At 37.2% G+C, this 27,951-nt stretch overlaps 1 protein-coding gene and 2 long non-coding RNA genes across 3 annotated transcripts; 2 read left to right on the forward strand and 1 right to left on the reverse strand.

Annotated features, from left to right (window-relative positions):
* Positions 1–896: 896 nt before the first annotated feature.
* Positions 897–10,072, forward strand: LOC134791472 (ecdysone oxidase-like). The gene is made up of 4 exons (XM_063762504.1): positions 897–927; positions 7,917–8,032; positions 8,264–8,397; positions 8,480–10,072. The coding sequence occupies exons 2-4, from the start codon at positions 7,924–7,926 to the stop codon at positions 10,055–10,057; spliced, it is 1,821 nt and encodes a 606-aa protein (XP_063618574.1). The 5' UTR covers positions 897–927; positions 7,917–7,923; the 3' UTR covers positions 10,058–10,072.
* A 2,557-nt stretch (positions 10,073–12,629) lies between these two features.
* Positions 12,630–16,897, forward strand: LOC134791870 (uncharacterized). Its single transcript, XR_010144354.1, has 2 exons — positions 12,630–13,063; positions 16,521–16,897. It is a non-coding gene; the product is annotated as an uncharacterized LOC134791870 (long non-coding RNA).
* Positions 13,230–13,574, reverse strand: LOC134791869 (uncharacterized). Its single transcript, XR_010144353.1, has 2 exons — positions 13,513–13,574; positions 13,230–13,425 (listed from the first exon to the last, which is right to left on the reverse strand). It is a non-coding gene; the product is annotated as an uncharacterized LOC134791869 (long non-coding RNA).
* Positions 16,898–27,951: the final 11,054 nt, after the last annotated feature.

Genomic DNA, 27,951 nt, shown 5'->3' on the forward strand with positions numbered 1-27,951 from the left:
CCTGGGCATTACGCTCGTACCAATAAATCTTCGTCATAAAAGTCATTTTACACGTCAAGGAAGAAAAATAAGGAAGGAATAACATTAAGAATAATCAATAAATAATATAAGTATGGTTAAAACAAATTAGGTAATTATTACGGTTAAAAGTCAACATTACAGTGGGTAAATAATAATTAATACTCATAATTATTCAATAAGAATTCCTCGTGATTGTAGAACGGGCGCTCAGCCAGTTTTTTGGCGGTATTTAAAGCTGGACAAACTAGGCGCTTCAATTATATTTTGGGGTAATTTATTATAGATTGCGGGGCCCATCACGTGAGTTAGTTTGTTGGATTTCATTAATTTACGAACAATACCATGTACGCACGAATGATAACAAAATGACATCATTTTGATATCGGAATGTAAGTTCGAATTGACCTCCTGTATTTAGAATTTAAAGCTATGATAATAATTTGATTTATACATATTTTCAGTCTCCTATCTCAATAATATGAAAGCGGCAACGCAGACGTGTGATGTGACTTAGATGCATTAATTTTCATAATTAATTGATATTACCTATATTGATATTGAGGTGTCGTTTCTAAATACAACGCAATTGTAAGATTTAGGTAAGTATGCTTATTAATTAAATGTAAACAATCATAAAGCACGCAACAACCATTTTTGTTTTTCTAGTTTCAGTAGGTAAGTACTTACTTTACTTTCTTGACGTGTGTCACATTTAATTACCTACATGTGAAATATTTTAACAATGTATTATTGGAGTGTGATTATGTATTGAGTGTTGATTCCCAATTTGTTTTGATTTGAAATTATATTATATGTGGCAATTTTACGGAAGTCTCGTTTTTCAGCCAACGTACGACGCAGCTACATGAGGCTAAATATTACATGACCGGTAAATCGCAGTCAAACGTGAGTAAATATCTCTTTATAAAACTTACAGTACATAACAAATATATTATATTTCACCCCGACATACTTACAAAAAAATATACGTAGGTACTTACCTATTTAAATTACCTACATACGTATTATTACCGAAAGTGTAGCTAATAAACATTCAATTTAAAACCAGCTTCTGTTAGGGATTATATTTAACTAGGTTTTGCCCGCGACTTTGTCTGCGTGGAACCAGTAACAGTAGTTAAAGTGTAGCGCCTGGATAAAGTGTAATAGCAATCATTCAATTTGATAAGCTTAATTGCCTACATCAATTATCAGGCAATTTATTAACTCTCTCAATTCCACCCCCCTTTTCACTCTCTTTAGGGATGATTTCCGACATGAAAACTATCCTATGTCCTTCCCCGGGACTCAAGCTATCTCTATGCCTTTAAACTAAATCCGTTCAGCGGTTTACGCGTGAAGAGGTAACAGACAGAGAGACTAGACACACTTTCGCATTTATAATATTAGTATGGATATAGTACATTAGAACATAGATTAGTTTTGGACAAAATGTATAATGAAATAATTGATATATTAATAAAAGCAGCCGAACAGTCGAGTAAGAAAAAGAAATGTAAGAAAAAGAGAGGATATATTGCAGGGTGGAGTAGACACGTATCTTGTGCTCACAGGGAGGCTCGGCAAACGTTTTTAAGGTGGGTTGAGGCTGGGAGGCCGTCCTCAGGACCTGTCTACGAAGGCATGTGTCGGAGTAGGCGGGTCTTTAAGTCCAAGCTTAAATGGTGTCAGGACAGGCAAGAGCAGGTAAAAAGGGACATTCTCGCTATGAACCACGCTGCGAAGGACTTTAAAGGCTTCTGGAAGAATACCAAGAAACTCAACGTAGTGCCCGGAGTCCCTGTGAGCATCGGAGGCGTAGTCGATTCCAGGGACATAGCCAACAACTTCAGGGAGGTGTTCACTGTAAAGTCACCTCTTGCAAATGGCCAGGAGGCGGGGATTTTCGATGGTGAGACCATTGTGGGAGACAGTACCATTAAATTCTCTGCCAAAGATGTGGCAGGAGCCATAAAGGCCATGCAGCGCGGTAAGTCTCCGGGGCACGATGGTCTCAGCATTGAACACCTCAAATATGCTGGAGTTCATCTTCCTCGAGTGTTGGCTATGTTCTTTACGTTATGTCTGCAACATGCGTATCTGCCGGATCGTCTAATGAGAACGGTGGTTGTGCCCATTATCAAGAACAGAACGGGCGACGTGTCCGACATCACAAACTATAGGCCTATATCTTTAGCTACTGTAACCTCAAAGGTACTCGATAGCCTGCTTAATGAACAGCTTAAAAAACACGTCAAGCTGCATGACGCACAATTTGGTTTTCGAGCTGGATCATCCACGGAAACGGCAATTGTGTGTCTTAAGCGGACTATCGGATACTATAAGGACAGAAAAACACCGGTCTACGCCTGCTTCTTGGACTTGTCCAAGGCTTTTGACCTGGTTGCTTACCACCTACTGTGGGAAAAGCTAAGCCGTACTACCGTGCCAGTAGAATGTATTACCCTTTTAAAATATTGGTATGGCAACCAGGTCAACCAGGTGAGATGGGTGAACACCATGTCCGATGAGTATAGGCTTGGGTGTGGTGTCAGACAAGGGGGGTTGTCGTCGCCGATTCTGTTCAACCTTTATGTAAACCAGTTGATCGAGGAGCTCAGCAGCACGCATGTAGGATGTCATATTGACGGTGTCAGCATCAATAACATTAGCTATGCTGATGACATGGTGCTGCTGGGGCCCTCAATCAATGCAATTAGGCAACTGGTTAATAAATGTGAGAACTATGCCGAACAACATGGCCTGAGATACAACTCAAAAAAGAGTGAAGTTATGATATTCAAATCGAATAAATATAACCCTACAGTTGTACCTCCGGTAGTGTTGGGTGGCGTTCCACTAAAAGTAGCGGACCAGTTTAAATATCTGGGGCACATGGTCACGCCGGACTTGCGAGATGATGCGGATATAGAGAGGGAGAGGAGGGCCTTGTCTGTGCGAGGTAACATGATTGCTCGCAGGTTCGCTCAGTGTACGAAGGAAGTAAAAATAACATTATTTAGGGCTTATTGCCAAACCTTCTACACTGGCAGCCTGTGGGTGAGTCATACACAACGCACATACAATGCGCTCAGGGTACAGTACAATAACATATTCAGGGTGCTGATGAAGCTGCCGCGACGCTGTAGTGCGTCAAGTATGTTCGCAGAGGCGCGCACTGATGGCTTCCACGCCGTCAGAAGGAAGAGAGTAGCGTCTCTGCTGAACAGAGTGCGCGGCAGCTCCAACACCATCCTGAGCATGTTCGCTGAGCGCTTGGACTGCCCCATGACAAAGCACTGGGTAGAAATCATCACTGGCCAGACAAAGTGATGATTTTTACCCAGTGTCGCTAATAATGTGTAATTTGTATTGTATGTTGTTTGTTATATATTATATTGCGGTACTTTGGCCATGTTGCATGCAGGGATACCAGCAATTTGGAACGCCTTATCGTGACCGGTAAAATAGAGGGAAAAAGGCCTAGGGGTAGAAGTCCCAAACGATGGTCGGACCAAATAGCGGAGGAACTAAAAATACCTGTCAGCGACGCACTCCACCAAGCTACAGAACGGGACCGATGGAGACAACTAGTTGACGGAATCAAACGGAGTCACGATCCTCAGCAATGAGGGACCGATTGAAGAGAGACAATCATGGTCACCCAACAAGACCTAATTAATAAACATAAAACCTCCTTAACCGTAATGACAGCATTTTGATTACGAAGAAAATAAACTACTGTACAACTTGAGTGAAATACGAGTTTTCAAATGTAACCAGACGGTGATGACATTCAATTTGACACAGAATATCGGTAGTTTAGTTAGTATTCTAATTTTAGGGTGACCATATATGTCGTAAATAAATAAATTAATTTTTTTTTCAACACGACTAGAAAATTAACCTCACTAATACTGATACGAAAAAGTTGCTTATAATTTACTAAATGCGCATTGTTAGTCCTGCTCACGTCTCCTGAATCATCCTGTATATGCAAATAAATTCCTCGATCGACCCCCTCTCCTTCGCAGCATGGCAACATTGGTTGACGTTCAAAGTCGTGTTTCGCCTTACTGTAACGAAGGCAGTATAAACTGAATTAGGTACTTAACATACAGCGTTTGAATTTCAACCTTTGAGAAACAGTGCTCAGTATTTATCAGTACGGAATTATGCCATCATTTTTTTTTTCAAGTTGGTCCAAAGCGCGTGCCAATTAGTAAATAAAAAATATCATAAATCAATGATAAACTAGAACATTTTGTTGTGCGTAATCAAGCCAGAAACACATTAATAAAACTTGAGGCGGCGTGTCCACAACGTGCTACCATTATAGTTCGTTTTTTTAGCATTAGAAAAAAGGTAAACAATCTTGATGTGTCTTTTTATTGAAAAACACTTTTTAAAAATACTTAAGTCACGGCAAATATATAACAATTATGAATCATATACGATTAGTTACATTCATTTGCTTTCATAAGTAATAGTTTCTGATTTTTAAAAAGCGTTTTTTAATTAAAAGACACGTCAAGATCGCGTAGTCTTTTTCTAATGTTAAAAAAAACGAACGATAGTACGGGAAGGCTTGGTGGATATTTGTTTCGTATAAGTCATCTAAATATTTTAGTTAATAATGGTGTGTGGCAAACTTCTCTTGTCAGACCTGTGGTAGACCATGTCGGTCTCGCATCGGTCTATTCAGCCACCAAAAACGGTGTTTCTCCGGTGTTACACCATAAATCGTCTGCTATAAACGAAAAGGCCTATGATGATGATGATGAATGGTGTGTAATCGTAATACATAACTATAGACAGCAATAATTTTAATCAAAGTTGTAAGCTGGTGAAAGTGAACATAAATAAAAAAGCCTTACTTAAAAAACCTTAGCTTGCATAACGCTCTTATGTTACTGTTTCTAATATTATTTACTCTGCACCGACGGAAAACTTTTTAATTCGTTATCGTAAAGGTAACTTGCGAACAGTACCCCTTTTGTAATTTCATTCAATAGCGTGACGTGAGTGACGTGACGTTCGCGTTTGTGTTAAGTGTCATTTTGTATAGGAATTTGAGAACCCTTAGGTGTAAATTTTATTCGATAGCGTGACGAGCGTTAGCGTTTGTACGTCTATTTTTGTATGGGATATTGAACAGCACGCCAAGCGGGACGTATTGGAAACTCAAAATCCCATACAAAATGACACTTAAGGCAAAAGCGTACGTCCCGTCACGCTATCGAATAATGAATAAAAATAACTTAAAAAAAAATTAAACCTTAATTATTAAAGTGAAATTGTTTAAGTTAAGGAGTTAATATTTCCAATGGGTTTTTATTTATTGGAAATTGTGTTTTTAATTTAAAATATCACTAAAGCTCTAGCCAATAAAAGTTCAATTTAAAACTGTACACATAAACATCACAACGGCCGAATTTAAAACAGTTTGGAAAAAATACTTCGCAGACACTTAACAAGCTCTTTAATATTAATAAAAAATGTGTACATTGCTAATAAAAAAGGTTCACTGCTTTTCATGGAGCGCTCAAGTAAACACAGACTGGCAAAATTACTTTATTTGATACAATGTTTGCTGAAAACCCCCATTATTAAAATTTTACCCTTATAAAAAAAGTTTAACTGCTCATCGGGACAGATAAATAATAATACGCAGCTTGAAAATTTAATTTGTAATTACCTTTTTTTTTCTGCTAGCCTATTAAGGTGTCCCACTGCTGGGCAAAGGCCTCTCCCCTTGTCTTCCACGACTCCCGACATAGCGCCTGATTACCTTAATCGCACTAAATGTTGATTATGAATAATATTGAATTACGATAAAAGCGTTATTGTATTTTAATCTTTCTACCTAAATATAAGTTGTTGGAAACTTACAATTCTTACAACAACAACAAGTCTGAATTCATAACTTATTAGGGCTTATCTTTGTTGTTTTTAATTTGATTTGTTCGTCTAAGATATTTGCATTTCGATTGCTAGCTTGAGAAAGTTATATAAGTCTAATTGATAATTTATTATATTCATCAGTCAAGTCAAGTTCATCGGCTATACTTAAATAAAATAGTAAAGTAAGAGAGGATAACTAACAAAGGAAATTAACATCATAAAATATCAAAAACAGAGCTGCGGTGACAGCTGTCATCTCAATCCATATTTTGCCTATTTTGCGTTTTTAAATTATAAATCATTTTATGGAAATGACAGCTGTCACGGTCGCAAGCTATGTGATAAAAACTTATACGTGTCACATCGCGATTTCTGTTTGTGTTACTGTTGGACAGAGAGACAATAGAACATTAGCAGTTGGTTTTTAATTTGTTACTGACAGTGATATGTCACCACTTGCAGCGCAGCACGTTCGTACCAATAAATAAGCAAGATGCACGGGCGAAAAATGTCAAAACCAGAACAAACACGTTATGACTTTGTTTTTTTTTGTTTATATGTACATATTATAATCAGTGATCGTTAATTTTCCAGCAATGTTGGTGCCGCATAGTAAAAATAAAGGATGTTCATAAAAAAAATTCTAGAGAGAGGATTGGCTAAGGTTAATATTACTGTTATTAACCCTAATTATCTATTCCACCTAGAGTAGGGCATACATATGCTTTTAACCAACAATGCTGCACCAAAATTGCTGGAAAATTTACGATCACTGATTATAATTCAGCCTTTAATGTAGCAGGTAGGCACCTATTACTATATCAATTTCAAAGTGGATGAATAGATGATCCTCAGAGCCCACAGTCAAAGTCAAGGTCATTATAGAACATACGTCTAATAGGTACTTGATCGTATGAAGCGGACTTAAGTGTTATTTTATGTAGGCACTAATTATCCATGAATTAAAATGCATACGCATTATACCCAATATGCTAAATCCGGGTAACCTTAAACTTTAATCACTTGGCATTGGCGCCTTTAACTTCTGGCACGGCATCTTTTGGTTCTCAAGAGCATAATTACTAGTGAATAAGTAGGAATAACACGTCAATCATATTACTTTATGTTGCATTTAATCGTTGTTTTTTAAGAACCATATAAGTTGATATTTTATAGTTGTGCTCTAAACAGTAATAGTTTAGATTAAGTTATATTAATGTGTGTGTTTTTGTTCATCTTTTTAATAATTGTGAGAGTTCTACGGTAAGTCATTTCATGAACATTACAATGTAACACTACTTATTACCTAATAAACTTTTAGAGCGCGTTTACATTATTATTAACAACTCCTCAGTTACCAGTGACTTATTTACTACCAATATTACTTATATAAAAGTAGCAATGTATTTATTATTGGTTTATATTTATAGAGTTTCTATTAGTTATAATGAGTCGACCTAAAATGTATTAGGTACTTTTAAAAGTATTATTGGTTGTTTATCAACCTAATATTTATTTCTTCAAAGAAGTTATATTTTATAATGCATATCTAATAAACCCCACTTCTAATAAAAACGTCTCGATGACACAGTGCTTTCATTGACGGTAGAAATTATTTTACAGTTTTTTATTTATATAATATACCCGTAAAAGATATAATGTAAATACGTAATATTTTTTGAGCGAATTGGGATTGGGGCGGTGTTTGAGGGAGAGAGGTCATGACCCTCGTTCCGGGTTATTCCTGATACAGAGGTTGTCTATCGCGATTCAGCGCGACAACGCGGCGAGCGTGATGGGCACCTTTGCGTCTAGAAGGGCACGGGACGAGTTGTTTGACTAAGTTGTGGCTTAGTTTAGTTTTATTACAGTTAATTTTTTTAATGTGTCTTGTTTGTAACTATAAGTATTGTACCTACTGATGTAATTTATATTTACATTATAGGTACAGTAGGTATAAATACAAACCTCATGTTACCTTTTTGTTCCAGCAATAACATGCAGTACAACATGGCGGTAGTTCTTAAAATATTAGTCTTTGCTGCTATTGTTGCTGCTGCCAACTGCGAGATCACCGAAGACTGGCCACCAAACGCAATAGTTCATGGTAATACAATGTTTGACAAACGTGTACGAGTATATACACTTTTAGCCGTGATTTAGACCTCGTGTCGTGGTCGACTTCTGTCAAAGATACATTTGTTTTAATGAGCTAGGTTTGTGATTCAATTAAATCTGCTTTTCAAGTTTTTTTATTACTTTTTAATGAAAAGATGTGTTCCAAGCGTTTCCTTACCTAATACACAATGTAAACTGACTGCAATGTGGGTTTTTCCAGATTTCGAGCAATTTGACTTCATTATAATCGGCGCGGGATCAGCCGGCAGTGTAGTCGCAAACCGACTCAGCGAGGTGGAGCAATGGAAAATATTGCTCATCGAGGCTGGAGGTGATCCACCGGTGGAGAGCACTGTAAGTTGTTTTATAACTAAAGAGAAGATATGAAATTCTAGTTTTACAAGATTTTAAATATTTTTTGTATTTTTGTTTCCAGGTCCCTGCATTATATAACAAGTTACTAAATACGGAATACGATTGGAACTATACTACAGTTAATACTGGAAAAACTAGTCAAGCCAATGTGAATGAGACAGTGCATTGGCCACGAGCAAAAATGTTAGGGGGATGTAGCAGCATGAACGTGATGATCTATGTCAAAGGCAACGACGCTGACTTCCAAAGATGGTATGACCGAGGAAATAAGGAGTGGCATCCAAAAATTGTTCGTGAATACTACAAGAAAGCTGAATCTTTTCAGAACATAAATGGATTGAGGAATCCTGCCGTTAAAAAGGCTTATGGACAAAATGGGCCTTTAGGTATTAATTATTTTAACAGTACATCTGAAGAGCTTACGCAAGCAATATTAGGTGCATGGGATGAAATTGGTTTTAAGGCAGTTGCCGATATTAATGAACGAAACGTATTGGGAGCCGGCCCTTATGGAGGGACAGCCGTAAACGGACGTAGAGAAAGTACAGCAAAGGCCTATTTAAATCCAATACAGAACAGAGACAATTTCAAATTATTAAAAAATACCTTAGTTACAAAAATAATAATAGACGAAATAACTTTAGAAGCTATAGGAGTGAAGGTAGAAATTAATAAAAAAGAAATTACTTTTTATGCAAATCATGAAGTAATATTGAGCGCTGGAGCAATTAATACTCCTCAATTACTGATGTTGTCTGGTATTGGTCCTAGAAACCACTTAAAATCCAAGGGAATCACTAGTCTTATAAATTTACCGGCTGTAGGTCAAAATCTCCAAGATCATATTTACATACCAATTATAATCTTCGGAAACCAACCTGGAGAAGAAGACTCGACATATGACGAGCTTCAGTATCAAACTTATCTAAAAAATAGCACTGGTTACTTCGCAACAAATACAATACAAAATGTACTTTCGCTGTATGGCCGTTCTAAAGATTCAAAATTTCCACAATTTCAAAACCTTGTAGGTGTATTTCCTAAAAAATCCGAAAAAGTAGAACCTTATTTTAAAAGTCTTTACAAATCGGCGGTAGTTGATTCCATCGTCGAAAATAGTAAATATAACGCTCTTTATTTGTATCTTTTTCATAATTTGCATCCATATTCGAAAGGAAATATTTCTCTAAGTACAAGTGATCCAAAGGATGCCCCTCTTATTTACGCTAACTATTTTGATGACCCAAGAGATTTGCAGGCTACATCTGATGGTATTCGAATGTTGACTAAAATAGTTAAGACTTCATTTTTCACATCCATCAACGGCTTTTTGGGCAGACTGAAATGGCCAGCTTGTAATAGTTTCGACCTTGACAGTGAAGAGTATTGGAAGTGCATAGCTATTAATATGGTGTTGACTATTTATCATCCTGTAGGCACTGCCCGAATGGGTACTTCTCATAAAACTTCAGTAGTTGATAGTCGGCTTAAAGTATACGGTGTTAGTAAACTTCGAGTAATAGATGCTAGTATAATGCCAACGTTAACAAGTGGTAATACAAATGGACCGACAATAATGATAGCAGAACGTGCAAGTGATTTAATAAAAGAGGACTATTTACCTGATATTAACCAATAGTAAAAACATGAAACCTGAAAACAATACACCCCTTTTGGGCAGTCGTGTAATAACACAGGCTTTAAAAACGAATGTTCTTCATCAAAACTATTAAACATTCACGCATTTGTATTATAGTTAAGTATATAATTCAAGGAGTACAGTTAAAGAGACAACATAAAGTGATTCTAATAAACCAAAAGTATGTTTATTTAAAAATAAATTAAATATCCATTAATTTTAATACAGAATGGTGTTATTAATTTTATCGACCAAGTTCATAAAATGCCCGATATCTCAAAATTATACACCCGAAATAATAAAAGGGAAATATTCCGATCGGTTCACACCCTCGATCCCACTGTAAATTCGATTGCGATAAAAAATATCGGAATCCAATACGGGCCCTATGCCCGTAACCATTTACAGAGCCACACGTCACCGCCCCCGAGGTAAATACAGGAAATACGCTGTCAGTGCTGCCATCTATATTCATGAGTTCCTTTAACAGGGGACGACGTACTCGTGCCAGGACGAGCCGGGAAACTGCAGATGATCAATTATCTTCATTTGTGCCTGGCTGTGTTAGGGAACACTCGCTAGGTGTCCTTAGGGCATCAATGGTGTGATGTCCTGTTTAGATCGCTGGAAAAATGCATTGTCCATTTGTCCAACTCTTCATATTTCATGCTCGTAAATAATTGAATAAACATCGAAGAACATCAGCTACCCTAATAAATATTATGAGGTACCATCGGAAAGGATAACGGATTTTTTAGCTGCTTGTATTTTAAATGTGAAATAATACTCTTATGTGTGTGTGTATGTGTGCATGTAATATGTTTATGAATGTACTTTGACTACAACTCTTTTTTTAATACCACGTCGGTGACAAACAAGCATACGGCCCGCCTGATGGTAAGCAGTCACCATAGCCGATCAAAAATAGCTTTTATTTATGTTATGATGTATTTCATTTTGTAGGTAAATTTAATGTTAGGCCTTAATGTTTGTAAATAATTTTGACATTGAACAGTTTGTTTAGTAGCTCATGGTAAAAATTTGTGAGTCAAATTACAAGAACCAGTTTTTCAACTACATATGGAAATCAATTATTTCGTAATCTTTTTGCTTCTTGTTAGTTTTCATTGCAGTCGTTTTACTAAAACATGTAGACAATGGACAAAATAGAGATAGCAACATAATGGAATACTTGGTACAGAAAGTTTGCCTTTATTATCACAGCTGAGCAGACCGTGTATTTCCAAGATTAGCGCGTGTGCTGGCGACTAGATTCCTCGAGGAAACCAGCGTACTCTTAATTTCACTGATTTTCGTTTCGCAGACAACACAACTCGCAGATGGTTTCTTTGGCACGTTAAGCAAAATTCCATTATGCCAATTAGTCGTTTTTTAAATTAGTCAGTGGGCATAAAATGAAAACGTTGTCTGCGATACAATACTAAAATTTGTCCGTGACATCATTAGGTAGGTAGGTATCTGAAACAACATTAAAATGAGATTGCAGGACTTAAGTAATTTTTCATTTAAAGGGCAATTAAAGAAGCTGTGCCTTTAGGACCGAAGTTGACGTGTTTATTATATGTATATATATAATTCTTTTTTTTTTTTCATTTTGTTACTTTTGCTTTTTTCATCCTCTTTTATGACTTTGCTCTAGTCTTTGTCTATACTGTGGCACATTTGTGTCTTTGTGTGAATACAAGAGTTACCAATGTTACCATACATACAAAAGATAAGAAAAGTAAGCAAGTTTTAACAAACGCCAAAAGCAAAACAAAGACAGTTGGTAAGTACAGTTAGTAACAGAAGTTCCTTAAGCGAAGTAAGTTTAATATGTATAATCTAAACAAAAGCTGTTTTCGAGCGGGTACATTGTTATTGCAGCGGACCCAAGAGTCAGCAATTTAGTGCAATGGCTTAAGTGTAACATTTTCGATGACCACTAAAACAGAAAGATTTTCGAATGGCGACGGCGAAGAGTAGAACGGGATCAATCAAACCACATTTGGAATAACCGCTTATAAATCAGAATAGAAACGTTACGAGATTGGAATCTTAATATTGACTAAATCATCGTAAGTTTTATTTCATTTAACTTTTTGGTTTGATATCATCAGAAAATTAAAAACAATATTAAATCGATTCCTTGTTAAAACAAGTTTGAACTGACCCTTAATTGAGCGTAGAATATTGTATCGTGATCGATACAGTTGCCTGTTACGCGCAAGGGCCAATAAAATTGTATGAAACATTACGAAGGCGACATAACCAAACATAATGTTAATCGAATGGTATATTAACAAGTCAGTTTTGACATACATTAGTCTAAAATATATTTATTTTTAACCTAAAAGGTAATTTAACGTAAGCTGAAATTCACAAATTTCATCTCACTTTTATAAACAGCCAAATGTCTACTCATCATCAAGTCACAACAAACATTCAAAGATTGTTACCTACTACTCATTTGTAGCACCCCTTTAACAATTACTTCCAAATGACAATCAAAACTTCGATTTATACTTAACTGATTCCAATATCTACCTAGTAATACTATGATGCCACGGTGCACGGTGGGCTGAAAATCGGCCTCCATAGAAATAGAAACCGAAGTCTTAAATTTGAACTTTTTTTATTGGAATAGCTTTTGTTAGGTTTTATTATGTACCAAAATTAATCTTAGCTAATTTGGTTGGAAAAATAATTAATTATATTTTTTTTTTCAAAATTAATGTATGGCGCGTATCAGAAAAATCGAGTTTTCTCCGAAAATAATAAGTTAACCGTAATATCCTGACAGATGATTTTAAAACCAATTATTGTTGATTTTTCCACATAATTCGAATTTTACTACGGGTGCACTTTTTTTTTGAAAAATCGATATATATTTTTTATTTTTTTTTATGTATTTTTTTTATTTTAATACGGTTATACTCGTTATTTTGACTACAAAAAATGAATTTGAGTTTGATCGAACCAATAACTTACGCGTAGTGAATTTTTGTTCTAAGCAAATGAATGGAGCGTACGAGTAAAACGGTTGTTTTTTGAAAAATTAAAGGTATACCGTAATATCCTTGCAGATGATTTAAGTACTAATTATTGAGGATATTTTGACATAACGCGAACATTTCTACCGTATGCACTTATTTAATAAAAAATAAAAAACTTATTTTTTCATGCTGAAATAGCTTTTTCTCATTGTTTTAATCAAATAAATAATAAACATACAAGAGTTACAAGTAGAAAATTGAAAATAAAACCATTACATCCTTTACATTATTACCCTTGTATCCTCTTTATTACATTATCTTTGTACTTAATGAAACAGTATTTAACAAATGACACATTGACAACTGATGAGTCTAAAATTAATGATCATTAATGAGGTCTGGCTACAATCGTTACTAGATACTATGAATGCAGTTTAATCATTATGCTTATAATTAGACGTAAAAACAAATTACAATAACAATGATATAGAATGGTGGTGTTCATTAGTACTTGCAATAAATAGGTACCTAAGGAGTACATTTTATATTTTAGTTCATCTTGAGCTTCTTAACCGCTAACTTATACGACCATAAACCATGGACAGGCTTATTACGAACTTGGACTTGTTTGTTATCCTAAAATCTCAACCAAGATCCATACATTGTTCTAAATTTTTCTGTGTTCCGTTGGCTTTTCTTCCATCTGTCAGTAGCAGCTCTTGTAAATCTTCGGCAAAATTATTTCAAGGTGTCACGATCTTCTTCTGATAAGGTTTGATTTAGTTAGCACTATTTCAAACAAAGCTTCGTGATTTAAACTAGATCCTTGAGATTTTAGGATAACAAACAAGTCCAAGTTCGTAATTTTCGATTTGGTTCTGCGAAGTTCATGTTAAAACCAGTAGATGAAAGCACCGTTTTGAGGATCATTAAATCCTTTACAAGCAATGCAGTAGGCACTGACAACATCACGCTGGATATGGTTGAACTTACCTTGCCTAGAACCCTATTTATCATCACAAGCATCATCAACCAATCCATCTGTACTGGTGTTTTCCCAGATGACTGGAAATCGGCGATAGTTAGGCCTATACCCAAAACACCTCAACCTACTAACTTAAAGGACCTCAGGCCTATTAGCATTCTGTGTTTCGTGTCGAAAATTCTAGAAAAAGTGGTATGTCGGCAATTAACAGATTTTTTAGAAGCAAATAACATATTACCAAATAAGCAGTCTGGATTTCGGAAAGGGCGCAGCACAGCCACGGCACTCCTGGACGTGATCGATGACATACTAACAGCGCAGGATAAAGGAGAGGCATCTATCCTAGTCCTCCTAGACTTTTCCCGTGCCTTCGACACTATAAATATTTCGCTATTGCTGTCTAAACTTGCTTACTATGGTTTCGACGTCGGAACCGTAAAATGGTTTGATAGCTATCTCTCTGGTCGTTCGCAGAAAATTGGGCTTCGTAATTATTCTGGACTAACAGACTACTCTTTAAATGAATCTGTAAACTGCGGAGTCCCTCAGGGGTCGATCCTGGGTCCCGTTTTGTTTATTTTGTACGTGGCAGACATTGCGAGTTGTATAAAGAACTGTCACTATCACATGTATGCAGATGACCTACAAATTTATAAAACGTTCCATCCCCGGGAGACACAAACTGCTGTGGAGCTGTTGAATCAGGATCTTGATCGTATCGACATTTGGTCTGGACAGTGTGACTTAGTCCTTAACCCCAACAAGTCAAAGTTTCTAGTGCTTGGCACTAAAGGCCAAGTTGACAAAGTCACCAGCTTTGATATTAATGTTATGCTCGGGAGGGAACGCCTCGAACGAGTCTCTGCAGCACGTAACCTTGGCCTACTCTTAGACGAGGGCTTGCGTTTTGAACAAAATGTACTCGATGTCGCTAAAAACTGCTACTATAGATTGAAAGTACTATACCAGGTTCGTCAATATCTCAGTGTCGACCTTAGAATAAAACTATGCGACACTTTAATATTATCCAAACTCAACTATGTCGATACTGTGATTAATGGTTGCTTACTGGCTCGTTCGAAGGCACTCCTTCAACGCATCCAGAATGCTTGTGCCCGTTTCTGTTTCCCCATCCCTCCACGTACTCATGTCACCCCTTATCTTAACAGTGGTAAGATTTTGAAAATGGAAGCACGTCGATCGTTGCATTTTGCGACCCTACTTTTCGGTGTAGTAAAATTTCAGCAGCCCCAATACCTTTTTAACAAGTTGTCGTTCTCCTCCCGCCCAATGAGAGATGCCATTCGACTTCTCTGTCCGAGGCACGGCGGTTGTGCAGCGTTTCGTGGCAGTTTTCGCTATTCTGCCACGAAATGCTGGAACAACATACCCCCTCCAATACGTAACTCAAAAACATTACACACTTTTAAACTTAAATTTAAACAATATCTTTTCAGCTTGCAACTGCCGTGTTCTTAGCGTTCCATGCATCTTAGTTAAATCATTTCATAGGTATATTTTACTTACTTCCGGCGTGATATTGTGCATAATGTATATTTTTTGTTGGTTAAAACCGTCGATCGTTGCCTTTTCTATAAACCGATTTACAACTACCAACTCACAAATTTTATATTATTTTAATTCTTTATTTATTCGAGTTCCCTTTTTTATGTATATATGATCCACTATATTTAATATTATACTAAATACATGCCTTGCCTGACTTCTTTTATATATATTTACATATTCCCAACCCACTCACTTCCATATCAAATTTCAATTTTTTTTTTTCTTTTCCTTTTTCTTCATGTATAAGTTTCTAATTTGTGTTAAATATTAAGTACCGAATCACATTTTGACACTGCCTTTACTGTTCTGAGCTATCTTCTTGCCCTGGGCTCCACGGAAGACCAGCGCTATAGCATATATATTATGTTAGAGCATATGCTGAGTGGTGTCCATTTGTAGCCTCTATAGCAGCATCAATACTACGATTATTATTGCATGTTAGTTAAGCTAATAATAGTTTAAACTGTTTAGTGTATAAGATCCTCTTTTTTTTTTTAAATTTATATGTGTGGTGCTGTATGTAGATGGTTTTTGCAATAAACGTTTTTCTATTCTATTCTATTCTATTCTAATAAGACTGTCCATGGTTTATGGTCGTATAAGTTAGCGGTTAAGAAGCTCAAGATGAACTAAAATATAAAATGTACCCCTTACCTATTTATTGCAAGTACTAATGAACACCACCATTCTATATCATTGTTATTGTAATTAGTTCTACGTCTAATTATAAGCATAATGATTAAAACCTTAATGATTAAACTGCATTCATAGTATCTAGTAACGATTGTAACCAGACCTCATTAATGATCATTAATTTTAGACTCATCAGTTGTCAATGTGTCATTTGTTAAATACTGTTTCATTAAGTACAAAGATAATGTAATAAAGAGGATACAAGGGTAATAATGTAAAGGATGTAATGGTTTTATTTTCAGTTTTCTACTTGTAACTCTTGTATGTTTATTATTTATTTGATTAAAACAATGAGAAAAAGCTATTTCAGCATGAAAAAATAAGTTTTATATCTTTTATTAAATAAGTGCATACGGTAGAAAAGTTCGCGTTATATTAAAATATCCTTAATAATTGGTACTTAAATCATCTGCAAGGATATTACGGTATACCTTTAATTAAAAAAAAAACCGTTTTACTCGTACGCTCCATACATTTGCTTAGAACAAAAATTCACTACGCGTAAGTTATTGGTTCGATCAAACTCAAATTAATTTTTTGTAGTCAAAATAACGAGTATAACCGTATTAAAACAAAAAAAAATATATAAAAAAATATATCGATTTTTAAAAAAAAAAGTGCACCCCGTAGGAAAATTCTAATTATGTGGAAAAATCAATAATAATTGGTTTTAAAATCATCTGTCAGGATATTACGGTTAACTTATTATTTTCGGAGAAAACTCGATTTTTCTGATACGCGCCATACAAAGATTTTGAAAAAAAAATATAATTAATTATTTTTCCAACCAAATTAGCTAAGATTAATTTTGGTACATAATAAAACCTAACAAAAGCTATATCAATAAAAAAAAGTTCAAATTTAAGACTTCGGTTTCTATTTCTATGGAGGCCGATTTTCAGCCCACCGTGCGGTGCTTTAATCCCCGGTTCGATGGTTCCATTGTTCAATTGACTCCGATTTACTCTACCAGAAAACGAAACGTAGAAACGGTGTAGCTAATACCCGGTACGATGCTTGTGAGGGATGCAATGTACGCTACATTGGCTAGATCATCAGTCCATCTAGCTGGGGGTGTCTCCACCCTGCGTTAGTATACTCAATCGGCTATGCAGCCAAATAAATTATACATTCAGTGACATTTGAATGTAGAGAATATTAAGCACCGTGAAGTTATTTAAGTACGCATCAACTGTTAATACAACTGTTATCATTATTGAAAGCATTTATACTTAAACGAAAAATGTGTCTCTAATAAAAGAAAATTACCGCTCATGATTAAACTACATATGTAGGCGCCAACATTATTGATTTACCTATAGGATGTCTACCGCCAAGCCTTTTACTTAAAGTTTACGCAACTGAAGGAGTATTTATATTAGTGTCGTCCGAATTGATGTAAAATTAAAATAGAACACTTCAAAAATAGTAGTAATAAGTAGTCGATAAAATAGCCACTTTTCATAAAATCGGGTATGGATATCGTTTCACAGTATTTAAATAATTAAAAATAGCATTGCCTCTATAGCTGTATGTTTATCGCACTAATGTCTACTAATCATTTTACACACTCGTGTATTACTCGTATATTATTACATGTATCACTTAACACTCAGCGTTATTAAGACGCAGCAATCAAACCACAGTATAAGTACAAGTTAGGTACTTCGACCTCAGAAATTTACATCATAAATATCATAATATAAATAAAATCTGACTTCTTTTTAGAATGCCTATGGTACCTTTACAATATTATAGCTCCCTACTTACTATTCCACAGATAGCTTTCACAGAATGTATCTCTTGAAATGCTGCCAAGACGTAGTGACATCTAGTTTAAGCTTTAAAGACTACTTTGTAGAATCCTCAACCGAGCTATCGAGGACGTGTGCAAATCGAGAAGTTGTTCAAACACCAGTGTTGGCACGATCTTTAGTTTTTAAGTTATCCCAGTAACACAGTAAAAACAGTGAGTGCTGTTTTCCAAAACAACATTATGGAAAGGTACATTTTAAGAATCTCGGCTCAGAACAAACAATATAATACTCACTAGGAGAAGAACAGTAACTCCATACAAAAAAATGTCCCCAACCGTTTATACGTTTATACTAGTGACGCCGTCGTTGTGTACCAATGGAACTAAAGTTGACAACCGGTTAAAAATGTCCCCAACCGTTTATACGTTTATACTAGTGGCGCCGTCGTTGTGTACCAATGGAACTAAAGTTGACAACCGGTTAAAAATGTCCCCAACCGTTTATACGTTTATACTAGTGGCGCCGTCGTTGTGTACCAATGGAACTAAAGTTGACAACCGGTTTAGCCTGGCGGGTATTGGTAGGTAGTAATTTTGTTGATAAACATATTTGTTATCTTCATATCACGAAATACATGAAAAATGCAAATATTACCCCTTGTTTGTGGTATTATCAATTGATTTAAATAAAAGGCATATTTATGTTTATAACATTGTATTATTTTATTTATTAAAAAAATGTTTTACATATAGAAATATACACTGAAAATTAAACCCTGACAACTTAATAAAAAAATAGACATTAATAAAGCGCATTCACAAAGTTTTCAGTATAATACAAATAACTTTAGGCATGCCTACCTATTACACTTTACATACACAGATACACTCCACTATACACACGGCATTTTACACAGATTTCCAACTTGTATTCATACATTTCTTCACGGTTAATTAATACGCTTTCCAGATGCGTTATGACGCGGTTCCTTCTGAACCCACTAAAGCTGTGAATTTCACTCAAATATGTATCTTCAACAGCCGTTGCTCCGTATTTAGCACATTTTCTATGTGCATTGCTGTAATCTATGTAGGTACAGACTTACAGAGTCTTAAGTGGTAGTACCGCTACATTGTATTTATTAATTAAAGATTTAATAAATAAAATTTTCGTTATGAACTTTAACCACAGCAGTTGGACAGAGTCATTGACAAATATATTTTTTATTATGGTGGGTAGACGTACCTACCCTCCATATATTTTATGAACATTGATAAAGACAGTTGGAAGCAAATATCTATACATATAATAAAGCTGAAGAGGGTCGAACGCCTGCACATGAAAGATATTCAAAAAAAAGTTGGCTGGGGATACTTAAATAACAGAACACGTTCCAACAGTTTTTAGAATTTTTGTCAGTTTGTCTGTTTATTTGACCGCGCATCACGTGAAAACGGCTCAACGGATTTTGATGAAAACTCTACTAATCTATCGAGAAAATCCCCGGCCAGGTTATAGGCTATAAAAATTCAACCCATAAAAGGGGGGAAAGCCACAACACTCGATTGACTTAAGTTTGCCCCTGAATCTTAAGGCGCTACTTAGGAAGGAGGGTCAAACTTTTTTCAAATATGTGCTACCACTATGGAGTACCCTGGTAAACTAACAGATGGCGCTGAATTTAATACGTTATGACATGAGTAAGCCACCGAGGAAGGATTTTGCCAAATTAACTCTAAGTTTAGAAGAGGGGGTACGGATATCAACATATTTAATTGAATAATTGTGTTGATTTAATAATACAACAAAATTAAACGACAATAAATTAATTGCCACACATTGCACAGTGCCATCTTTTGGGGAACTGAGTAAACATTAAGTTATCAAGAAAAATAAAAATGAGTTTACATAGTTACGTAGTGGTTAAATAAACACACATATCAACACGCGTGTATAATTATTTAAAATTATTAGTTTTCTCCGTCATGACTTATACCTAATCGTAATTATAGGTATCGCATCCATATCAAATCCATATTCATACGTATGGCCTCCTTTAAGCACTTAATAATGGCCACGAAGGTGGGTACTTTGAAAAAAAAAACATTGACCTCTGTCATTTGCAGTGCCGGATGAACCCTTATAAGCAAAATAAGCACGTGCTTAGGGCACCACGTCTAGGGAGCACCAAAACCGCAGGCAAAAAAACACGCAGATTGCATCAGCATTGCAGTCGTCGTGAAGTAGGTACCTACATGAAACTTTTATACGTGTACAAGTACCCATCTAATAACGAAGGGTCGTAGGGATCAAGTAAGAGAGTGAGGGTACGTAAGAACATCTCCAAGGCTTTCGATTTGACCTTATGCGGAGGCCCTTAAAGTCATGGAAAAAAAATCTTGCTTTCGGGCTTGCGGCCAACCGATTTTTTCGACATAGGTTACCGATTTTATAGCGAATTTTGCTCTCTTGCACGCCAGATTTGGCGGCCAAACCGAGATGCTCCTTAGCCGCGATCCTGAGACCTAACTGTCAAAGTGTTATAAGGGGCCCCGTGAAAGCCGAAAACTAAAAGCATCCCATCAAGTAGCGCTTTCGAGTGAAGCCAAAGAGCGAGCAGTAGAAGAGTCGTGATTACATGCATAGATTTGATTTCAAGCCACTCTTTTGCAGTTCGGCGTTAGGTCTTATGCGAGGCCTTCTGCTTTACGGCAAAGTTGATCTTCTGCCTTAATTACACTTGGGCGTGGATCCAAATCCAAGCTTTCCTCTTTCGCAGTTGGGCCTTCTGCCTTGCTCACACTTCGCCAATTCAATTCACTTGGTCAATTCCAAGCTCTGCTTTCTTGCATCTTTGGGACTAAAAGTAAAAATGTACAACTGTCTATCAAATTGCGTTTTTTATATCGGCGACTGGAGCAGCAGCATTACTCTTTTGCAACGTTACTGCTGCAGCACTGTCAATTTTCGTGATAAAATGATGTGACTGATTTCCATACTAAAAGTAAAAATGTAGGTACAACTGTCTATCAAATTGCGTTTTTTATATCGAAAAATTTTCGCGCTCGCTTCGCTAGCGTTTTCGATAACATTCTAAGATAATATGATAAAGTTGACATTGGTGGCGACTGCAGCAGCATTACTCTGTTGCAACGTTACTGCTGTAGCACTGTCAATTTTCGTGATAAAATTATGTGACTGATTTCCATACTAAAAGTAAAAATGTACAAGTGTCTATCAAATTGCGTTTTTAATATCGAAAAATTTTCGCGCTCGCTACGCTCGCGTTTTCGATAACATTCTAAGATATGATAAAGGTGACATTCGGGTGGCGACTGCAGCAGCATTAGGTACTCAGTTGCAACGTTACTGCTGCGGCACTGTCAATTTTCGTGATAAAATGATGTGACTGATTTCCATTCTCAGCTGTAATGCGGCAATGAACGTCACTCAATTTACCAAAAAATATCAATGTAATCTTGATGATCCTATAGCAGGAGGCACCAAGAGAGCGGGCACCATGGTCTAGAAATGCTTAGGGCATCAAAATATCTTTATCCGGCGCTGGTCGTTTGCGGAGTCAAACGATTTGGGACTCGCATTTTATATGCATTACCAGGCCTTCCCGAAAAAAATCGACTCATTCGCGAAAGTCTCGCAACCCATTGAGGTTACATGGGGCACGTGGTCTTCCTCAGGAGTCTGAAGAAGACCACGGTGAGTGGCGCTCTAGCCAGGCAGGCCGCTTCGCTTTCGCTCGCGCGCGTATACCTTACTGTAACTTCCGATATACACCTACTACTCTGTCGTTTAAATCACGTGTAAAATTTGAATAAGGGCGAAAAAAACTATTGATTTTGGAGTGTGGTTTTATTTAGTGGTGCCTAATTGTAAAATATTTTATCTGGACTACAGTCCTCTAGGTCTAGCATATCCATCTGTCAACTTTACTTCAAGTTCGCCTCCAGGGGCGGGGAAATTAGGATTAGAAATTAGCCGCTTACTGACACAGACCGAATTCCACGCGGGGGGAGCCGCGGGCACAGCTAGTTCATTATAAAACTTAATCGCGTGTAGTTAAGTATTAAGTTTTTTAAGTCCCGTTTTATGATTAATAATGTAAAAAAATCGTGAATATTTAAATCTTAGTTGGGAGCAATGTTGCTGTAGAAAAATGTTTTTATTTTGATTACTGGCAACTTTTTCTAGGAGGCCAAAGCACACATAGAAGGTTCAGGCATAACTTTCTTAGGAAGTGAACTACTGAAAACTTTGTGAATGCGCTTTATTAATGTCTATTTTTTTATTAAGTTGTCAGGGTTTAATTTTCAGTGTATATTTCTATACGTAATACATTTTTTTAATAAATAAAATAATACAATATTATAAACATAAATATGCCTTTTATTTAAATCAATTGATAATACCACAAACAAGGGGTAATATTTGCGTCTTTCATATATTTCGTGATATAAAGATAACAAATATGTTTATCAACAGAATTACTACCTACCAATACCCGCCAGGCTAAACCGGTTGTCAACTTTAGTTCTTGGTACACAACGACGGCGCCACTAGTATAAACGTATAAACGGTTGGGGACATTTTGTATGGAGTTACCGTTTTTCTCCTAGTATATATTCTTTGTATCGGCCTGTCAGTTAGAACAAAATTTTGACAGTTCCGAACAAAACTGACAGGCCGATACCGTCCGGCGGACTGTTAATCAGTGGGCCCCTTTAGGCTCACAATAGACAAATTGAGTAACACATCTCTGTGTTAACATAAACTTATATATAATATAAATATAATGCATTATATTTATATAAACTTTTATATAAATATAATGCATAAATGGTTTGTATGCATAGATGATAATGAACGTAAATTACCCCAAGTACGGCTTAGAATTTCGTATGTGTGTGGTCAAAATTCATGGGTAAACCTCGGTCGTGCCGTATAAAGTGGAGAAAATACAGAACTATCCAGCTCCACATTACATTACTCCACCGATTGTGATAAATATGCATGAGAGTCGAAACCGAATTCCGGCTACGCGATTGCTATTATGGACTCCCAGTGAACAGAAATAGCACTAAATGATAATTAAAATCCAAAGACTTACAGTCTTACGGGCCAATTCGAAAAATGCTTCTAAGAGATCACTGCGGTACGATAAGTACCGGTCTGTCAGTGTCAAAAGTGACTTTTTTGGTTGAAGGAATGACACTCTTGACACTGACAGCTCGTTATTGTACCGCAGTGGTCTCAGAAGCATTGTTCAAATACGGCCGTTAGTCTGTGCGGAAAGAGCAGAGTCGTAGTTTGTATTGGTTCCTATATTATAATTCACGACCCTTCTCTTTCCGCAGAGACTCTACAAGCTACAGCTTATTGATTAAATTTTTATTAATAATTATAGTAATGTTAATCAAAAAGGATGCTATCAATGTCTACAAAGCAGTGACATAATATATAAAACATACACTGCCCTGTCCTATTATCCATAGTCCATACTTATAAAGGTTCATTCATAAGAGGTGGCGGGAAATTTCTACTCAAACAATACCAAAGCTTTTAGGAGTTCGAAAGTTGGGATGTATTTAAAATCCGGTAAATAACTTACTTTTATTCCATTAGTAACTATCGGTATAAATCGAAGTTGAAACTGTACCTACTGTCGAGGTCTACATGTAGGTTTAATCCAGTTTATATTTCCTATGTTTATTTTGCGTAGGAGGCAAGCGCTATCGAGAGAGGCTGAGAAAATCAGATCAAATAGCTCTTTACCAATCCACCGAGAGTTCTGCTGCCCACCACATCAGCGCTTGAAGTCCCGACGCCCTCCTTATGCTCAGAATGTGCAAGGATTTGACGTCTGTGAAGCCTGGGAAAATGAATGGTGCGCCGCAGATGTAGACTCGAGAGTTGTTAACCCAGCACATCGACTTGCCGGTTTTGATCTTCCTAGACAGCAGTGGTGTCGCTTGAACAGACTTAGAACGGGACACGGCCGATGCAACTACCTCTTGCACAGGTGGGGATGGAAGGACTCAGCCTTGTGTGAATGTGGTGAAGAGGCGCAAACCATGGAATACATTATCCAACGCTGCCCTCTGCATTCATACTCTGGACCACCGGAAGACCTACTTCATCTCACAACCCATGCGGCCGCATGGCTGAACACACTGAATGTTGACATCTGACTTAATAATTTGTTTTGTTGTAATTTTAATTGTTAATTTATTGCCTATATTATGTACTTGTGCCATACGACTAAATAAATGTTTATTTTCAGGAGAGCGATTCGAACTTTATAATCAAGCGGTTATTATGGATAATGACCTGTCAATAAAAACATCCGATTCTGGTTTTTGGTAGATCCGATCCCACCAAAAACATTCTGTAAAAAACTAGCCAAGTCTCGATGGAGCTGCTTGTTTATCTCTAAAAAGTAATGAAATCTAGACAAAGTCGTGCCAAGTCTAAGGTTCCTTACTGCGATTTCTTTATTATTATAGTTAACGTTGTGTGACTTGGCCGTTGAAGGGTACACAAGGGTACAATACCAGGTGCTCCATGACACCATTGCACCAATCTGTCGCCAGAACCGCTATCCATTGACGATGGAAAATTGCCACTTGGAAAACGTTGATTCAATAACCAGTCAATTGTAGGCTTGATAAAGCTGCGTAATTTCAATAATACTTATGTATAGGCGAGCCTGAAACAAACACTTCTTTTTGAAGCGTCAAATCGACCATCGATCTAACATAAAATAGGCGTACAGACGGACTTTATCAATGATTAGAAGTCCGTCTGTACTGGATATAATTTTTTATACTGTATGTTTGGTGTCATGGAGCACCTGGTTTTGTACCCTTGTGTACCCTTCAACGGCCAAGTCACACAACGTTAACTATAATAATAAAGAAATCGCAGTAAGGAACCTTAGACTTGGCACGACTTTGTCTAGATTTCATTACTTTTTAGAGATAAACAAGCAGCTCCATCGAGACTTGGCTAGTTTTTTACAGAATGTTTTTGGTGGGATTTCACTTCTTTTTGTAGAAACGTGGGCATATTGATTTAATTTATTAGATTTTCTTATTTGGCCTTTTTTTTTTTAGGAGTAGTTTTTTTATTCCCATATCTCTAAAGGCTCCGTCACACAAGAGCGTTTTCAAAGCGCGGCGTGAGCGGGGCACGATGCGAGCGTGACGCGAGCGCGTGGCGCTCGCGATCTGCGCTTGGACGCAGCGGCCCGCCGGCGCGCTGCGCGCGCGACCCGCTTTGATCACGCCCGCGCAGTCACACTCAACACAGCCAGTGTTGCAAGCGGTCACTCGATTACTGAACGTTGGACGTTGGAAAGCATGATCATGGACGTTGAATAGTTTCACGAGCGTTTTGTAGCCTGCAGCAGTATATTGCGACAATACTGCCGACTGCATTACTGCAGCAAATGTCAAATACGATGATGCTGACCGAATTTTTGATATTTACCTCAGTAATTCAGTCGGCAGTAGTGCATGCTGCAATCCTGCTGCAGTATAGCTGCCGACTGCATTACTGCCAAAAATGTCAAAGTTGATGTATTTTTAACCGCCTTAAAATAAAGGTTCTCAGTTTGACCCTTATGTATGTTTGTTCGTGATTATCTCGCGTTTGGCTGAACCGATTTTGATGCGGTTTTCAGAAAAGTGTTTGTTACATTCTGGTAAAGGTTTTAGTATACATAGATCTGAGCTGATGCTGAACCCTGGTTGTACCTAGTGGAACTCAGGTTTGGTGCAACATAAGCCCACGCTATTTTGGTCATCCGTCACATCTTAATGAACACTTGGGAGAGCAGTACCTTAGACAGAGCTGATGCTGAACCCTGGCTGTACCTAGTGGAACTCATGTTTGGTACAACATAGGCACACTTTGTTTTGGTTAACCGACTTGTCGTCGTGTGCCTGTTGCAGAGTTCCACTAGGCGGTCATCAAGATGTAACGGATGACCAAAATAGCGTGGGGCTATGTTGCACCAAACCTAAGTTCCACTAGGTACAGCCAGGGTTCAGCATCAGCTCTATTTCAGGTACTGCTCTCCCAAGTGCTCATCAAGATGTGATGGATGACCAAACTAGCGTTGGCCTATGTTACACCAAACCTAAGTTCCAGTAGGTACAGCCAGGGTTCAGCATTAGCTCTATCTTGGGTACTGCTCTCCCAAGTGCTCATCAAGATATGACGGATGACCAAAATAGCGTTGGCTATGTTGCACAAAACCTGAGTTCCACTAGGTACAGCTAGCGTTCAGCATCAGCTCTATTTCAGGTACTGCTCTCCCAAGTGCTCATCAAGATGTGACGGATGACCAAAATAGCGTGGGCCTATGTTGCCCCAACCCGAGTTCCACTAGGTACAGCCAGGGTTCAGCATCAGCTCCATCTTGGGTACTACTCTCCCAAAGGCTCATCAAGGCGTGTCGGATGACCAAAACAGTGTGTGCATATGTTGCACCAAGCCCGAGTTCCACTAGGTACAGCCAGGGTTCAGCATCAGCTCCATCTTGGGTACTACTTTCCCAAAGGCTCATCAAGGCGTGTCGGATGACCGAAACAGTGTGTACATATGTTGCACCAAGCAAAACGCCTATGTCTGACGGAGCCTTAATACAGCTGAGGGTTCTTCATCAGATACTTCAGACCTTCGATTTTTGACATCAAATGAAGCGGCCCACCAATTTGAATATTTTTTGTAAAGGCGGTATGTCGATCTCCAATAGTTTGGTTGGGGTCTTGTGTTTTCTAATCAGGGTTACCAGACCAGGTACTCCAGATCTTCGATTATCCTAGTTTTTATAGTTTTCCCTTTATGTAGCCATTAAACCCTAACTCTGTACCAAATTTCAGCTCTCTGAGTTTATGGGAAGTACTAGTTCTATTCTGATGATCATAAGTGAGTGAGTGTGTGTCATAAATGCGAAACTTTGCTTTCGCTTAACTTCGGAACTAAATGACCTACAGACTTGAAATTTTGGATTTTAAGTACGTGATTATAGCTTACTGGATGACGAAAATTTCTGCGTTCTGGTCTTATCCAGAGGTTCTCAAATAGGGACCTGAAAATGCGGCGAAATGGTCCCAGTAAAGGATGGTACGGCAGTGTTTGCTTCGCGCTCGACTTGGCGGGGGCACTGCCGTGCCCCCCGATTTCTGGTTGTAGAAAATGTAGAATTGTCACTGTTTACAGCTGATTGATCATATACATAACAAAATGGCATCATTTGGTTATCAAAATGTATTTCAATTGGTCTCCTAGTGTCTTTTTTTTAATGCTGTTTTACTTTTTTATTTCATTGTCATAATGTCTTGCTGATAGCCGGCTGTTTATCCCTTTGTGCTCTCCCTAGCTATCCCTTACAACTTTCTTGTATTAATTTTGCTGGTCCAGGCTAATTTGAAATTAACAATATTGATTTCAAGTTTAATCTGACATATTATTGAGTCAAATAAACGCTCGACATGTTTTGATCCAATTTTAGAGGAAGAGTAACCCGTTTAAAATAATTTTAATATGTTCGAGTCTCACGGGAGTTTTATATCTATATAGATGTTTAAAACTGTTCTGACTTCTGACAGAATCGCTCGCCTATTTTACCAAGGTTTTTTTTCAATAGCAGTAGGTACGTGTTTTCAGAAAAACATCTCAACGCTTTCGCATTACAATGTAAAACAAATGTACCTACAGTGCATTTGGTTCCCTGGGGCTTGAGAAGTTGTATTACCAGTATACCGTACCGAGAGAAATCCTTTAGGGGAATCTCGGGCATACCTGTCCTGTGGACATACAGTGCTGCAAATAATGTAGTTTATATGTCGCAGGCAAATTGTGAGAATCCGC

Source organism: Cydia splendana, chromosome 6 (assembly GCF_910591565.1).
Source record: "Cydia splendana chromosome 6, ilCydSple1.2, whole genome shotgun sequence".
Taxonomy (NCBI): domain Eukaryota; kingdom Metazoa; phylum Arthropoda; class Insecta; order Lepidoptera; family Tortricidae; genus Cydia; species Cydia splendana.